Source organism: Monodon monoceros, unplaced genomic scaffold, assembly GCF_005190385.1.
Source record: "Monodon monoceros isolate NGI ecotype Baffin Bay Population unplaced genomic scaffold, NGI_Narwhal_1 Super_Scaffold_8, whole genome shotgun sequence".
In the NCBI taxonomy this organism is placed as follows: domain Eukaryota; kingdom Metazoa; phylum Chordata; class Mammalia; order Artiodactyla; family Monodontidae; genus Monodon; species Monodon monoceros.
The window spans coordinates 71,529,196-71,547,008 of NW_021703785.1; the positions used below are offsets into that span (position 1 = coordinate 71,529,196).

Below are 17,813 nucleotides of genomic sequence, written 5' to 3' on the forward strand. Positions count from 1 at the left end.
CTCGAACCCATGTCCCCTGCATTGGCAGGCGGATTCTTAACCACCGCGCCACCAGGGAAGCCCCTTGGACGGTGCTTCCTAAGACTGTTACCTTTTCCTGTCCTCTATAGCGTGTGACATAGCTGAAGAAGAGGGTTGGAACAAGCATGTCATCCAGCCCAGGCGGTGTGGCAGACCCGAGGACCACCTTCTCCTTGGGTGTGTGCACGGGTCGCTCTTTGCTCTGCATCAACATCAAGCAAATCTGTACCCACGAGCCCAGCGAGCTCTCAGGGCCGTGGGAACTGGATGTGTGTCCCTACGAGAGTTCTGATTGCCCACCAGTTCCCAGGAGCCTGAACATCTGACCAGAGGAGTCAGCCTTTTCCAAGTCTGTTGGGATAAAGCAACTAGAGCTGCGGTGGGGTGAGGCCCATAAAACTCACCAGCAGCTCCATCTTCACCCGGGAGCGTAGAGGAAAACAGCCCTGGGATGTCAGTGTTCTACAGATTTCAGGGAGAACAAGATCCAGAGTGGTGGCGTTCACATCTCACAACAACAAACGCTACGGGAAAGCACCCCACAAGCATCTCAAGAGCTCTGCACACTCAGTATATAAACTCGCCCTCACCGTTTGGTTAAAGAAGCTATCTGCATACTCTTTACACAGCCAGCTTTATTTTTTCTTTTCCTTTTTTCACTTACTTCCTCCTTCCTCCCACTTCAAATCCTCTCCCCCATCACATCCCCAGGCTAACAACCTACCAGATTTCCCACCCAGCTTGTAGCATACCCCTTCCCCCTCTACACGCACACTGCTCGGGATCATTATTTGTTTTACAGAAACAAGACATCAAACACATTTTCTTCATCTTATTTTTCTCATTAAACAATACACCATGGGAAGTCCCCAAGTACCCTGGGTTTGACCCGGAAGCAGCCTTTTTCATGCTCACATAATATTTCATAGTATGGATGGATCATAGTTTTTCAACCATCACCTATGGACAGGCATTCATGTTATTTCTAGTTCTTCACTGCCACAAACATCATGTAATAAACACCTAGAACATATTGTAACATCTATCCTTTATCTTTTATTTCTATGCGAAAGGTTCCCAAAAGCAGGTCTGTAAGGGTAAAAAAATACATGTATTTTAAACTTTAGAGGATGCTGCTCGGCTGCCTTCAGAAAAGGTTCCCATTGTGTATCTCTCCCTTCAGAAAGGACAACAGTCTTCTCCCTGCTTCCCTGTCAGCAACGCTTGCTATATTCTATTTAATACTCTCCAGCTTGAAAAATTAGTATCAACCTAAGTTTTGACGCTTACTTTTAAACAATGTACATTTCCCTGGACCACCAACTTTAGTGCTAACTTCCCTGACTTATTTGTCCAGTTCTCTGTCAGTATCACATTGATGTGGTTATGGCAGCTTTACAGTATAGTCAGATGTTCAGATAAGTACCTTTCTGATTGGTCTTTTTTGAACATGCTTTGCATATTTATTCTTAGATGCCTGTTAATTCCATTCATACCTTAATATCATTTTATGCAATTCCCTTCTCCCCCCACCCCCCAAACAATCATCCATTGGGACTCTATATGGAATCACATAAATTTATATACTAATTTTGGAAGGGTTGATACTAAGTTTTTTATGATACTAAGTCTTCCCATACAAGGAAATAGTATGACTTTCCATTTGGTTAAATCTTGTTGCATATACTTAGGTAAGATTTGGGGTGTTTTTCATGGAGGTACTATAAAAATTATTCCTATGAAATGTATAATTCTAATTGCTATTTTGAAAGGAATTACTATTCTCCTTGCGTTTCTAAGCGCTCACTGTTAGAATTAAAAAAAAAAAAAAGCTAGTGATTGCCAGGACAGAAAACAACTATGGGTTTTTAGATATTTATTATGAATCTGGCCACCTTATCAAATTTTCTTATAATCCTAGTATTTCTTTACTGGCATGTTTTGGGTTTTTTAGAGGTACAGTCATATATGAACGTATTTAACATGGCCATTTTCGGTGCGTGCATTTGTATAAGCACAGAAATATTTTACTTTTCCCTAGTGTTTGTAATAGTTATTTAATTTTCTTGGTAGTTTTGCTGAAAATTCCAAAACAATGCTGAGTTACACAGTGATGGCAGGAATCCCTGACTAATTTCTTATTTAAAATGAAATCACTTTAGAATTTTACCATTTATGGCAATATGCTACTGGTTTTTTTAATAAACAGTCTGCATTATAGTTAATTGACTTATTTCTTTCCTATATTATTTAGAGTCCTTATTTTGGAACGGGCAGCTGAATTGACTCAAAGACTTTTGCACCATCTACTGATGGGATCACATTTTTCTTTTTTTGGCTGATACAGTGATACTTAGAAACATTTAAAAATTTTGAGCCTCCTATATTCCTGAAATAAATCCTTCTTTGTCAAATATTTTATTCTTTTGATACAACGTTGAATTCTATTTGCTGATACCTTATTTACAATTTTTATATTTATAAGTAAGGCTGGCTCAGTTTTCTTCAAATTCTGCTGGCTTGAAAATTAAGGAGGAGATCTTTTCTGAAACAGTGTTCAAAAGAGTTAACTCTTCACTAAAAAATGGATAACATGTAGCTAAAATCCATTTGATCATGGTAGCTTTTGTCACTGGTAGCCTCTTTAGTCTCATTCTACTCATAACCTAAAATGATGTAGAAATTTGACTATGGATAGAATGAGCATCTAACAGGACGGCAATGATTCATGACCTTGGGAGATGGAGGAGTTTCAATGCTATGTAATCTGCTCTGAGAATGAGACTGAGAAAACGATGACTTTCTACTTTAGCTGGCTTGGGGAATCAAACATGAAGCATTAAGTACCGAAAAGGAAAAAAGCAATACTGCTTGCAGAAAACGGCAAGGGATATAAGTGATTCACTTTGTTGAATAAACACACCACTGCGCCACCAGGGAAGCCCCTTGGACGGTGCTTCCTAAGACTGTTACCTTTACCTGTCCTCTATAGCGTGTGACATAGCGGAAACTAACACACCACTGTAAAGCAATCATACTCTAATAAAGATGTTAAAGAAAAAAAAAAAAAAAGAAAGAAAATGGCAAGGGAGACTCCAGCCCAGAAGAGGGGTCAGTAGCAATGTCTCAGATGTCACAAACTGCGGAGGGACCTGGAGTGGAAGCAAAGGCTAAACAGAGGAGTAACCACAAAATTGGAATACGGGGTAGTAGGGCTTAGACAGTAGTATCGTATCCACGTTACACTGTATGATTTTGATCATTATACTGTGGTTATGGAAGAGAATGGTCCAGCTATGCACTAAAGGATGAACAGTATGGGCATTATGTCTTAACTGACTCCCAACTGGCTCAGAAATATACGTGCTGGAGTGTGTGTGCACACGAGCCTACGTACGCACATGTGCGCGTGTCTTGAGAGAGACGCATATGGTAGGCAAAATGCCAATAATTGATGAGTCTGGGTATACCGTTCTTTGTACTCTTTTTTGCAACTCTTCTCTAAGTTTCTATTTATTTCAACCAAAAGTTACCAAGACAGTTGCTATGGGGGCAGACTTCCAAGTCCTCAAAAGCTTTGGTCCTTCCAGTGATTGACTGTGGAGGCCAATGACCCTCTGACCCCACTGGATCTGACTGTCCCAACTCTGCCACCGCTCCCTGGTGACCGTCTCCCACACTGGTACTGTGGACCCGTGGTCACAGGGCCATTTCACCTGGGAATTCACTTCTCTGCTGCCATATCGTCTCTCATCTGGAGGATACAAAGGGTATAAAACGTATCCCCAACCCTAGGGATCAGAGGTCATCGTGGGTCTTCAACTTTAATGTGGGTAACCACTGCTAGAAAGTTTTATTTAAATTTTTGTTTTGCTTCTCAGTACCTCTGAGAAGCTCTTTGTTAAGTTAGGATGATGTCTGGGAAATCTGCATCTTCAAAGAAATCCTGGTGCTTCTCATGCAGGTGGTCTGGGGACCATATCTTGACCAACATCATCCTACAGCCTATTGGCATCTGATGTGTAATAGCCACTCGGTACGAGCTTGTTGGATGAATCTGAACTGCCCGAGACTGCAGGGTGCTAAGGAAAGAACCTAGCACTCCTGCCTGAGCGTGAGAAGAGGGCTAAAATCCATTTTTATTGTGTAACCAGTGACATGCATTTCAGTCCTTAGCACTAAACATAACCTCCCAGGTCTCAGCCTCCTAATTACAAGTACGTATGTGGGCCTGGGTTGGCCACTCCCAACACTAAATCGCTATGGAGCAGTCAGTATATTGCCCCCTAAACGGTCACATGATTTTAACCTACTCAAAACACTTTTAAGTCCTGCAAAGTTAACCATCTGTCCAAGGGGAGGCCCTGGAGCCCCTTTCCGTGTGGTAGGGGATCAGAGTAGCTTTTCAAGCATGGGTGATAAGCGGCCATCCATTCAGCCCTGCTCTCATCACCTGTCAGTTTTGTCTTTGGGGGCATGATTATTAGCAACAAATGTACTCGTGTACTTTGTAGTGAGTAACACACTTACCATCTTCTGAATGCTGCTTAAACCCAAGACCTTAGTCTACACGTGTGACCCTCTGTGACCCTCTTAACCCGTCGAGCTATACAGGGCTCAAGCAACATGTTGTATGCAGCGTTTTATACATAACACCTAGCACAGCAGCTACTAAAAAAGGGTGTGTGCGTGGGGGGAGGAGTCTGAGAATGGATGATTTGAATAGCCAGCCACGAATGTATACACGAATTGTAAATACAGCACCACGATTTATCTCATTGTATGTCTGGTAACTTCCATCTACGTCTACCTATGATGGCTGCTTCAGAGTATAAACTCCCCCAGGGCAGAGAATGTCAGAGTTAGGGTCCAAAACAGTGGTGAAAGTGCAACTCCAGAAATGTGGCACACTCGGGTCTCTACAGCACCAAGCTATACTCCTTGCCAGTAAAAAAAAAAGACTAAGTAGCTACATAGTCATGTTAGTCTATAGTTTATATTTATTTCTAGCTTTTGAATTCATTACAGTCAAGTACTGAAAACAGAGCTCTAAAATCATGAAAAACACCAAATAAGTAGATTACCACTCGCCATGGGAGCTGGAAGTCAGAATTCATTATTTTTGCACTAACTGTGGGAGGAAACATTCTTCCACAAGGACAGATACGCTTTTAAGAAGGACAAAAAGGACACCAGGTTACACACTGTATATTCGCATATGTTTAAGAATTCAGAAATAAAATCATGGAGTGGAATGAGTTTAGACGTAGCTCAGAAATTTTTTTCTTGAGCTGAAAACATGGAAATGTTGCCCGGGCATTTAGTCAGGAGGTAACAAGGGTCTATTTTCAAGATATATGGGTTAATAATTTCATGGGGTTATTCAAGCATGATCTGCTATGATTGAAACCACGTGTGGAGAGTTTGGGCTTCTGCAGGATGTGGGGCAGCAACAAAGGCCCTAAAGATGTATTTGCGCTGCCTGCCATGGAGGCAGATGAGGGACTTAGATACACTTCCCAGACACAAACAGTTTAGTTCTGCATGCCATCAGAGAGAAACGGAGACTGCTTACCACGTTGTACAAGCCGATGCACCAACGTTCAAATAAAATCTGCCCAGAAAATCCATTAACAAAGGCGAACCAAAGCTGAAAGAGAAAGAAGTTCATGAAGTTTTGTATCAATATTGACCTAAATGTTTCCATTCACTGAAGGCGTAGTGGGGAATGTGGACCACCAGCTGGACGCAGCTGCCGAGAGATAAAGAGCCAGAGGGTCGCAGGCGTTGCTCTTTCATAAAATACAGATTCCCAGTATCACAAATACCAATATTTTAACGAAAATTTAAGGCGTACATCGACTTTAAGAGGTAGCACGTACATATTTACAGAAAAGCAATTTATGTTTAATTTACATCTAATATGTTTTGTGTCAACACTTTCTCAATACTGGAAGGGTCTCAACTTCATGTTCTTTCTCCTAAAAAGTTGACTCGATAAATATGATTTATCTTTGTAGGACTTTCAAATAGATAAAAATAAATAAAAAACCACAGAAACTCCTCTGTTGGTCATGTGTGTTCTTAGCTCATAAAATACTGACCCTCCTTAATCAAATGTCCACCACCTCAGCAAAGGGCAACACACAATAATAGGAAAGAAACATGCTCAAACCATCTTTTGGAGTAACGTGGGATGTATAAATAAATTAAGTACAGATTATATCTTCAAGTAGACCATAATTCTAATTGATTAGGCAAGACTGACATAAAAACAACTGCAGAGCAAAGTGCCAGGGACATGAACGACAAAAATAAAATTATTGGGACTTCCCTGGTGGCGCAGTGGTTAAGAATCTGCCTGCCAATGCAGGGGACACGGGTTCAAGCCCTGGTCCGAGAAGATCCCACATGCCGCGGAGCAACTAAGCGCGTGCGCCACAACTACTGAGCCCGTGTGCCACAGCTACTGAAGCCCGCGCGCCTAGAGCCTGTGCTCCGCAACAAGAGAAGCCAACACAATGAGAAGCCCGCGCACCGCAACTAGAGAAAGCCCGTGTGCAGCAACGAAGACCCAACACAGCCAAAAATAAATAAATAAAATAAATAAATTTATAAAAGAAAAAAAATTATCTTCGAGAAGGAACCATTACCAGGTATAATTAGGAGAAGATATGGAGGTGGTGAGAGCGAAGCAGAAGATGGGCGAGCCATAAGGAGGCTGAATGGAAACCTGATTTAGAAAAAAAGTAAATACAGAAATACAGGATACAAAACGCCGCTGTTTAAAATTCAGCTGAATTTATATGATACAGCAGGATCCCGGTGATGTGGGGTAGTCTTTAATGTACCCCATGCTAATCACAGAATCCACCTTAGTGGTGTAACATCATGACAGACTGAATCCATTACTACCGTGGAAGGACTCTGGCAACACGGAACAGCCACCCCATAATAATCTGGGTTGAGATTAACTCTGCTACTGACATTTTACTAAGTCAGATTTTTCTAAGTCAGTTTCTTGGCTCCCCCAGACTAAGTTTCCTGAGCCAGGAATTGCTCCCAGATTTGCACAACTGCACCCAGTAGGATGCTCGGTACAAACAGGGACTCACTCACCATGTCCCAGTGGGATCGAACGAAATACCTCAATTCAACTTCCAGATAGAGTTTTCTTAGCACAGCTTTCATCATCTCATTCCCTCATTCAAAGGACTACCAGGGATCCCTCCGAAATCTAAGATAAGCTTGCTGACCTTCAAAAACCCTTCCTCACTCCTATTTACTCTTCATTTCAACTACCTCCCCAGAGGTCCCCATGAGGCCTGGCTATTCTCAGTGAAGAAATATTGGTGGAGAATTAAGAATCAGAAGTTTGTGCTCGGCTCTGCACTCAGAATGCTGTTACCACACCTATTCAAATATTAGCCATGCCTAAAACAACAACTTTATTTGCACGGCCTCCCTATCACATGAGGTCTCGGCAATCAGTGCTCCAGCCAAACTTTTAGTGCAATGAGAGTCCAGATCCACACCTGATTCAAGCATACTTATAAAGTGCTTCAAGGGTCTTAACCTAATTTTCCCAAGATTGTATTATACTTTTCTATTCTCCTATTCAAACAATACAGAGAACACTGATAAATATCTAGTGAACACAACTATTTTATTGCTTAATTCAGTTAATGTAGTGCCTTTTGCTGAAGGTAGAGTAGTACTATTTTTACTGTCCTCCCCTCCCTAATACCAATAGAAAGCAGCAAAACAATTGAAAATAGAAAAGTTATTTTCAATGAAATTATGAGACAGCCTTAATTAAAACTACAAATGACATAGAATAGAGGCTGATAAATATGATGAAGTAGGATCAAATCAAGGGAGAATGTCAATAGAAGACAAAACCTTCCGAGGGAAAAGGTTTCCAACAAAGAGGTGGAACAACCCCAGAAAGAGCTGAATCAGCTCTTATTCAGAGGGTGAGATACAGAGGTAGGTACGAGTCATGGCTGAGGTCCCTGGTCCAATTCAACACAGCAGGCAAACTGCAGTTCAAGGGCAATGCGCACACAAATGCCTTTTCCCCCCAGAAGTGACCGAGGAGAATAGCAGGGCACAGGACCGAGCAAAGAGAGCAATCAACTCAGCCGATACCAATCGAGGCAAAGTGAAAAGAAATAAATGCAAATTCACCTAACAGAAAACCTGCGATGCACAGAAATTCCCTGTGAGGCATAGAGGCCTCCAACTCACCTGAGGAGAAGAAATGGTGGCGAGGGAGGTGGTCATTACCACAAAGTGACGGGTGACCAGTGCGGAAGAGACAAACTGATGAGAAAGTGTTCTGAAAAAACTGTGAAGCCCCCTCCCCTAGACATCATCAAAAAATAACAAAGAAGAATATGACATATAAATAAATGATAATAATATGAAACAATCTCCACAGAAAGAACCAGGTCAAAGCACAGAAAAATATTTTGAATGCTCCTGACAAGGCGAAAAGAGCTAAAGAATATGTGGCCTTTCATTGAAACAAGAGCTAAAATAAGATGTGTAAGATATCAAAGAAGGAAACAAATAAGGAAAGGTCGATGTGACAGATTAAGGCCATGGAAATAAAACCCAGAATGGACACTGTTGAAACCAGTCAGGGTAGGGTAGGGCAGGCTCAAGAAAACTGAGCAATGAACAAAAGTTAACACTGAATTTAAGAGAAACTGACTGCCTTCCAAAGATAACAACAACAACCCCAAAAGGTGTACCTTAAAAAAAACAAAAACAAAGGAGAGGGCTTCCCTGGTGGCACAGTGGTTGGGAGTCCGCCTGCAAATGCAGGGGACACGGGTTCGAGCCCTGGTCCGGGAGGACCCCACATGCCACAGAGCAGCTAAGCCCATGCGCCACAGCTGCTGAGCCCGCACAATGGAGTCCGTGAGCCACAACTACTGAGCTCGCGCACCTAGAGACCGTGCTCTGCAACGGGAGAGGTCATAATGGTGAGAGGCCCCCGCTCGCTGCAACTAGAGAAAGCCCGCATGCAGCAGCGAAGACCGAACGCAACCAAAAATAAATAAATAAAATAAATAAATTTATTTTTAAAAAGGTATAAAAAAAAAAGCATAGAAACAAATGTTCGAAGATATAATAGAAGAAAAATTCCTGAAATACTCTAAAACCTTAATCAGCCAATAAATAGAGAAGACACCTTTTGTCTCCAGGAAACAAAAAAAACGGCCACCAAAAGATCAACAACCACACAAACCCTGACACATGAATTAATGAGTTTTAAAATTTTATAGGATCAGTTTTTTAATATATTCAGGCAGAAAAAGCAATTAGCCTACGAGGGGAAAAGTCAAGTTGGCTTCATGTTTCTCGGGCACAGTAGACAACACCAGAAGTCAGCAGTGAATGTTCACAAGTCCTTAGGGAAATAAAGCATGAAGAGGATTTCAGCAAAAGGCAGAAACCAAGGAAACATCAAGAGTTGAAAACATAACATGAAATATGATGACAGAAGTAACACCAGATATGTGTTATATTAATAATACATTTAAAAATGCTGAATGGATAAAAATATAAACCCCCAAATATATGCTAAGTACAAGAGAAATGTGAAAAAGAAACACTATTCGAATAAGATTGAATTCATGACCCTAACTTACAAAGCCCTACAGTGGACAAGGCCCTCGCCTGCCATTCTGAGGTCACTGCCTTTCCTCACGGAGCTGCAGTGGCCCTGCACTGCTTCCCTGCAAGCACCAAGTATGGATCCAGCTTCATTATCTTGTACCCAAATGTGAGGCAACTATGTCAACAGCACTTGGTTAATAAACCACCTTTATCTCACTCTGTTGAAATGCCCTTTAACATATAATAAATTACCATTCTGTATAGGAAAAGTCATGCCTGTATAGTATTGTGGTCTCACTCCATATACTCAAACTAATCACAGATGGCTTGAACGCTTAACCATAAAAAACTAACTCAAAGCATTAGGAGAAAACAGGAAAAAAAAGTTATTTTTTGCATGTGAAACTGACTCTCTGTATGACAAACTCAGAAATCAAACAAAAAGAGGAATAAATTTGAAACAATTCACTTCTATAGCAAAAAATATTAATAAAGTTGAAAGAAGATGAATAAACAGTACACATATATTTGTAACGTCTGTGAAGATCTAATTTCCTTACTATATAAAGAGTTCCTACAAATAAGAAAGAACACGCCAACAAGCTGTTAGGAAAACAGGGAAAGAATATACAGGCAGTGTGATCACAGGACACAAAACCACTTATAAATGTAGGAAATCTCACTTTTTTTGAAACACACACACAAAGGGATATCTTTTTTTTTTTTGCGGTGTGTGGGCCTCTCACTGCTCTGGCCTCTCCCTCTGCGGAGCACAGGCTCCGGACGCGCAGGCCCAGCGGCCATGGCTCACGGGTCCAGCCGCTCCGTGGCATGTGGGATCTTCCCGGACCGGGGCACAAACCCGCGTCCCCTGCATCGGCAGGCGGACCCCCAACCACTGCGCCACCAGGGAAGCCTGGGATATCATTTTTTACCCAACAAATGGGCAAAGATTTAAAAGCTTGATAACCAGAGAAAACAGCTACCCTCATACCCAGATGGTAATATAGCATTGTCCACAAATATGTTTAACATATTTTTCCTTTGACCCAGCAATTCCACTTTTAGGAACATACTCTATATCCTATAGCTATAATCACATAGTATTCAACATAAAAATACAAGGATGTTACCATGGCATTATTTGGAAGGATAAGACATTAGAACCTGCACGTATATTGGTAGCTAGTTAAATGGACAGAATTCATCCACAGCGATGAAATACTATGTAGACATTAAAAAGAGCAATATAGGTGTGTGAGCATGGTAATACAGAACTCTCACTATCATTACATGAAAAATATCAAGGTATATGTTGAGTAGTCATGATTATGCAGAGCAGGTGTACATACTCTCATATGCATGGCGACTTTCTGGAAGACCCATAAGAAACTGTTCATGTTCATTATCTTGAGGGAGCAGAAGTGTTCTCTAGGTGGTAGTATGGAGACTCACTCATACCTCTCGTACTATTTTGAACTTTTTAAACACGTTCATGTTTTATTTAGATAACTGTTTCGAGCAGTTATTCTCAGCTAGGGTTGATTTTGCCTTTGAGACACTTGACGATGTCTGGAAACTGTTTTGAGGGTGCTGTTGGCACCCAGAGGGTAGAGGCCAAAGATTCTGCTAAATACCCTACAATGCCCGGGCGAGTTCCCTACAGCAAAGAATTATTTGGTCCAAGATGTCAAGGGTGCCACTATCGAGAAACCCTGGATGAAAGAAATAGGTTCATTAGGTCAACCTGATAAAACTTCGAAATAATGTTGTAACGTGTTTGTTATAAGCAAAATAACGCCATGGGACAGACTGCAGGAAGCCATGATTAAATCTGTGTGTAGCGGGAGAGGATTCAGAAATCTTCACCTCTTTTCGAGTAACTACTCTCTGGCCTGACGCCTCATGCATAGAACCACAGGCCTTACTCTTTAGAGGCCGTGGTAGCGATGCATGTGAACGCAGAACTTGACAAAATTAGATCCCTAAACCAAAAATATATCTTGATAAATTATTAATGAGAAATCACTTTAAAGACTGAGAGTGAATTTCATATAACTATGACATTCTAGTTGTTGAAAATACACAGTAAGGGGAAAATATCCTAAGAAATCAAGCTTCTCTTTCTCAGCATTAACCTTTGCTCTGAGCAATCCTAACCATGTCACAATTTTCAATCTTTACTTCAGATTAACATCCTTGATTAGTTGAATGTTGAGATATTTCCTCTAAGCAGCCAGTGTTCTGATTCTGTCCAAGTTGGCACTGGCTGGGCCACATGTTTCTTCAAAGATTTTTGATATGTTTGTCCTAATTTTTATCAGTTGCAGGTGCCTCGGCTTTTTGAAAAGTATAAGGCAGCTAATTTTCAACGTTTCCAGTTCAATTTCAATCTTCATTCAAATAATCCATCATTAGATGATCAGACCTGTTTATTTCATTGGAAAGATTTATTTGGGAGAGAAAAAATTGAAACCTAAATAAACAAAACAAACCCAATTCATCTTCTAATTTCAAAATCCATGACCTGGTTTTCTCTTACACTGTAAAGACTCAAACTTGATTTTATTTTGGCAAGATTCCCCTAGGTGAAATGGAAAAAGTAGGAGAACACACTGTATTTTAAAATATTTATGTAAACGTACCGAGTTTTTACTTTATTTATTCACAGGACAGGTACACGACGGCTCCCTGACACACTATAAAATCAGACTTTCACAGTGGTTAGTCATATACAAATGTTGATTCATCTACAAAAAAGAAAGCACTGCGCCATTCATAAACATCAATGTCATTTTTGGAGGACCACGGTTTCAAGCTGCACGCCCAAGCACACAGTCCGCAATACAGACAGACTGCCCGCCCCCTCTGCTGGGCGGTTACTTGGACCACGGCTTCTACAGCCACTAAATCTTACTCTTCTGGATTAAGGGGGCAAAGATTCCTCTGCTTTCACTCTGTTAACTAGGAATGCTATTAAATGGATACAGTCAAAGCAGAGAGCCAGGTTCTGCCTGGACGGCCTCAGACTTGTGAGCTGGGAGGAATACTGGCCAGTAGTGACGGTTTGCCAAGCTCCTGGGGTTTCTCCTGCTCAAATGTGGCGCTGTTATGAGCGAACTGACCCAAACTTATTAAATGGCTTTTCCTTCTTGGAAAAAGATCCTTTTTTGCTTTAACTGCTGCCCCACTGCCAAAAATGCAGTAACTGTCCTGGCTAATTGCACAGACTCCTGTCTACGGGTCCCAGCCGCCACTGTACCACCTTGGCAGCTGGACCTGCTGCCACTCAGATTCTCAGCTCCCAGCCACATACTTGGATGATTGCTTCATCCGGGAATGGGGGGAACTGTTCCTCAATTTACTCGGCTCTTCCAAGACCCACGGTAGAGGACTGAAGTGGAAAAGTACCCTACAGAGAGTAACTAAATAAATTAGCCATTCGGTTTCTCACTAAAGTGGCAGCAACATCATGATCTAGTGATATGCAGTCAGGTCTGAGCTGATTAAAGATATCTGTTTAAAAGTCAAAGGGCTACCATCTTTTTGGAATTCGATCTGGCAGTACGCATTAGGATAAAAAAGAAGCATACACTTCATCTAGAAATTCTCTTTTTAGAAGTTCATTTCTCATAAATAAAAGCACCTGTATATAAAAACATATGTTGTTTTGCAGCACTGTTAACAGTGGGAAACAAAACAAAACAAAAAGCATAGGGGGAAACCCCTTAAAGTTCTTTATTAGGGGATAAATGCAGCAATTCTGTCTTTTAAAATGTAAAATCTATATGTATGTAAATGGAGGAATGTATGCCAAAGAAACAGTATGAGATTGACAAAAGAAAAGGCAAAATGACTAGGTAAGTCAGTAGGTAGGTAGACAGGAAATTAAGGGAGAAAAATCAGGATGCTATTATACGGTAAGGATTATCAGAAATTAAAAAATAATAACAGCACAAAAATAACAGTAGTAGCAAGATAGCCTAGGAACTTCCCCTCCAGTATCTCTTTTTTTTGCTGTTCGTGGGCCTCTCACTCTGTGGCCTCTCCCGTTGCGGAGCACAGGCTCCGGACGCGCAGGCTCAGCGGCCATGGCTCACGGGCCCAGCCGCTCCGCGGCATGTGGGATCCTCCCGGACCGGGGCACGAACCCGCGTCCCCTGCATCGGCAGGCGGACTCTCAACCACTGCGCCACCAGGGAAGCACCCCTCCAGTATCTTTTGCCCCATAAATATGGGATTGAGTGGCCAGAGTTAAATGAAGACTGTGGTAATAAACAGGCTAGGTTCGTCTCTGAAATCTTTGGAGAGTTTTTCTTTATGGGTCAGTCCTGGACAGGCCCAATGCTAGCAGCAAACATCACATACTTACAAAACTTCTAGGGATTTTCTCAAGGCAAACCAACACAAGAAAGAAAGTTACCGAGTAATGGGTACAGAATCCATTTCTTGTAAAACCACAACAAAAATGCCACATGTTTATGTATTTTCATGAATGCAAAGAAAAGCATGGAAGCTACTGACTACTAGTGCAGAAATAAAGGCAGCTGAGAGGAAGTTACTTTTCCTTTATACACTGCTACCATACAACAAAGAAGCACTCCTTTCAAGAATTATGTAGAGGAGAAGGCCTTGTTACTCTGTCACTTCACCGTGTTCATTTCTCTCCGGTACTTTCTGTTGCCTTGTTACCTGTATATCCCACCATCTGTGAGATGCATGCAGCCAGAGATTATATCAATTCCATTCACTGAATTGCTACGTGATCAAGGCAGCTTCCTTAATCCCCCCCAAGCTTCATGTTTAAAAACTTTTTATTTTATATTGGAGTATAGCTGATTTACAATGTTGTGTTAGTTTCAGGTATACAGCAAAGTGATTCAGTTATACATATACGCGTATCTATTCTTTTTTAGGTATTTTTCCCATGTAGGTTATTACACAATATTGAGTAGAGTTCCCTGTGCTACAGAGTAGGTCCTTGCTGATTATCTATTTTATAGAGAGTACTGTTAATCCCAAACTCCTAATTTATTCCTCCCCACACCTTTCCCAAACTTCATTTTTAATGAACGAATGGAAAGAAAACCACACACTACAGAATCGTCATTGCTGTTTTTGATGATGTTGATAAAAGCTAATGTGTATTTAATGCCTACTCTGCACAGAACCTTCGAGCAGAACCTTCTAAATGGAGTATAGTATCTCATTTAAAGCTCCTAGCAACCCTACCAAATAGGCATGCTCTGCATTCCACAATGAGGAAATCAGGGCACAGAGACAAAGATATTGTAGCTGCTACCAAATAGGTGTTTGATAGACTGTTATAGTTAGTAACAGTAGACCCTACCTAACAAATCAGTGACTTTTTTTAAAAAAAACAACAAGTTAAGGCGATTCAGAATCAAATCAATATTTAAGGCGACTAACCATGCTGTTGACAGTTTAAGATTGTGACAGGAACAAAATACTTCACAACTATAAGCGCGTCAGCAGTTCAAAAACACTTATTAACAAAATGATCTCATTCTTAAGCCTCTAATGCCATGCAAGGAAGCTAAGGCTCCTTTTCAGATTAAGATATAAGCTCCTTTGAGAAACACACCACATAACAAAATGCAATCACTCTGGTTCTAAAAACATTTCCCAGCAATATTTTAAGCTGAAATCTCACAGTCCTTCGCTAAATATGGTTAAAATCGACCCAGCAGACAAAAGTAAGCCTCTCACCTTTCATTATCCAGATTTTTTGAATAAAAAAACACAAATTAATACTAACATGACCATCTAAGTTATGTTTAAAGGGATTAGAACGTCAAAAGCATAAAAGAGGAATATCACATGCAAATAAATATAGCATATGATACGCACGTAGAAATTTTCTTGCTTCAGTTTAAACATTTTCTTTTCCATTAAAATCCCAAACGATGTAAGACGTTGAATCGTACAGCTCAAAAGTCCCACAAGTTAGTAAAGGGAAATCTCATAAACACTTCCAATGTTTCCTTAATTTTTCAGGGCTACCAAATGACATGCTTATCCTACGGACCATCAGGTAAATACAGAATCGAGTTTCCTTCCCATAAAAGATCATAATACCGACCAGATGGAGTACGCACAATTAAATCGATTTTTAATACGGAATTCTTGGCACAATAGAATGTAATTGCTCCAAATTGTGTCAAGGACTACTTACATTTCTTAATAGTTCAAGGCTCAGACTCTCAGCCCAAACCCCGTGCTCCAGTGTTAGGAGACCAAATCGCCCTGGAGGCTAGTAATGAAATAATGAAGCTTTCATCTGGGATCACTGGTTAGGATCTGTTCCCGTCCATTAATGACAGTTGTTTCCAACCTCCTGGTGTTGGAACAGTGGCAGGGGGTTTATTACAGAAGAGGTAGCAGAAATATGTATAAGATCATTCCGTTTATGGATAGGACCTACGGCAAATATCTGAGAACGTGTGTTTTATAACCAATAAAGGAATGCTCTTAACATATGGATGGTAAGATTTAATGCCTGGCTCCAAAGACCAGGGATGTAAGAAGGCAAGACTTCTGATACCGTCTCTCCATCCCCTTCAGCCACTTGAGGCCTGCAACCTGGGCGAGGTGTGACATTTCTTTTCCTTATTTATTTGTTCTGGAAAGTGGGGGAAAAGGTCTGTCTGCTCTCTCAGAGAAGGATTAGAAAAATCATATGTAGTTTTAAAAGTTCAGTTATCGAACTGTTTACTAAGACCCTGCTTCCAATTATGCTGTGCTACGTGCAGCAGTCACAAAGGTGAAGCAGACACCGTCCTTGCCCTTAAAGACCTCACTCTGGTCGAGGACAAGTTTGGGATGAATCCGAAGTATGGGAAAGTTCTTTGGGAAATGGGTTCTGTCTATAGGACTCACCGCAGCTTTCCCAAAGGTGGTAGGTACTTGCTGGGTCTGGAAGTGTCACATTCCATCGTCAGCTCATGGGGGCAGAGGACTATTAAAGGCAGAGGACAGACTTGTATGTAATCAGAGCAGCTGCGAATTTCCAGGTGGCCAGAACAAGGATAATGAGGTGAGAGGAGAGGGCTGGCTTCAGACTCTGAAGGACACCGGACAGCTGTTCTTCAAGGTTGCGAACAGCGCTGCACACATTGCCCTAGAGAAATTTGAAAACTGTGTATCTACATATCTGAAAAAAGTCGCTCAGTATAGCTTTATTTATTTTATTGTGGTGAAATGTACATAACATTTACCATTTGAACCGTTTTTAAGGGTACAGTTCAGTGGCATTAAGTACACTGACACTGTTGTAAAATCATCACGACCGCATCTCCAGAACTTGTTCATCGCTCCGAGCTGAAAGGGTTCCCGTAACCAGCAACTGCTCGTTCGTTCCTCCCCCGAGTCCCTGGTAACCGCTGTTCTGCTTTCTGTCTCTCTGAATTTAACTATTCCAGTTACTTCATATGAATGGAATCAGGCAATATTTGTCCCTTTGTGTCTGCCTGATGCCTCTTAGCATAATGTTCTCAAGGTTTATCCATGTGGTAGCAATTAGCAGAATTTCAGTCCTTTTGAAGCCTGAATAGTATTTCAGTGTATGTACAGGCCACGTTTTGCTTATCTATTCAATCGCCGATGGACACTTGGGTTGCTTCCACCTTCTGGATACTGTGAATAATGCTCCTGTGAACACTGATGTCCAAGTAACTGTTCAAGTCCTTGCTTTTGATTCTTTGGGGCATATAACCAGAATGGAATTGCTGGATTATACGGTAATGCTATGTGTTCAACTTTTAAAGGAATTTCCATACTGTCTTCCACAGTGGCTGCACCATTTTACTTTCCCACTAGCAAGGCACAAAGGTTCCAATCTCTCTATCTTCTCACCAACACTTGTTACTTTCTGTGTCTTTTTTTAAAAAAATAGTAGCCGTCTTAATGAGTGTGAAATGGTATTTCACTGTGGTTTTGGTTTGCACTTCCCTAATGGTTAGTACACAACCAGAGGTGAAACTTGGAGGTGAGAGGGCGGAAGACGAGCTTGTTTTGGGGGCGTGTGAAATGTGCAGTACCTGGGGGCTCTCCAGGGAGAAATTCACAGTGCAAGGCTGATGCTCCGGGGAGAAGCTATATAAGGAAAATGTTTGTAATATTAGTAAATAGATAGTAATCAC

At 41.2% G+C, this 17,813-nt stretch overlaps 1 protein-coding gene across 3 annotated transcripts in view; it reads right to left on the reverse strand.

Annotated features, from left to right (window-relative positions):
• Nucleotides 1-17,813, reverse strand: part of ATP8A2 (ATPase phospholipid transporting 8A2) — a 477,972-nt gene that overhangs the window by 151,151 nt on the left and 309,008 nt on the right. For 2 of the 3 annotated variants that reach the window (XM_029210474.1, XM_029210476.1), the window contains one exon: nt 5,597-5,671. The exons of the other annotated variant lie outside the window; for it this stretch is intronic. In XM_029210474.1, coding sequence (XP_029066307.1) covers nt 5,597-5,671 — 75 coding nt within the window. The remainder of the gene's footprint in view (nt 1-5,596; nt 5,672-17,813) is intronic. 3 annotated transcript variants of the gene reach the window in all.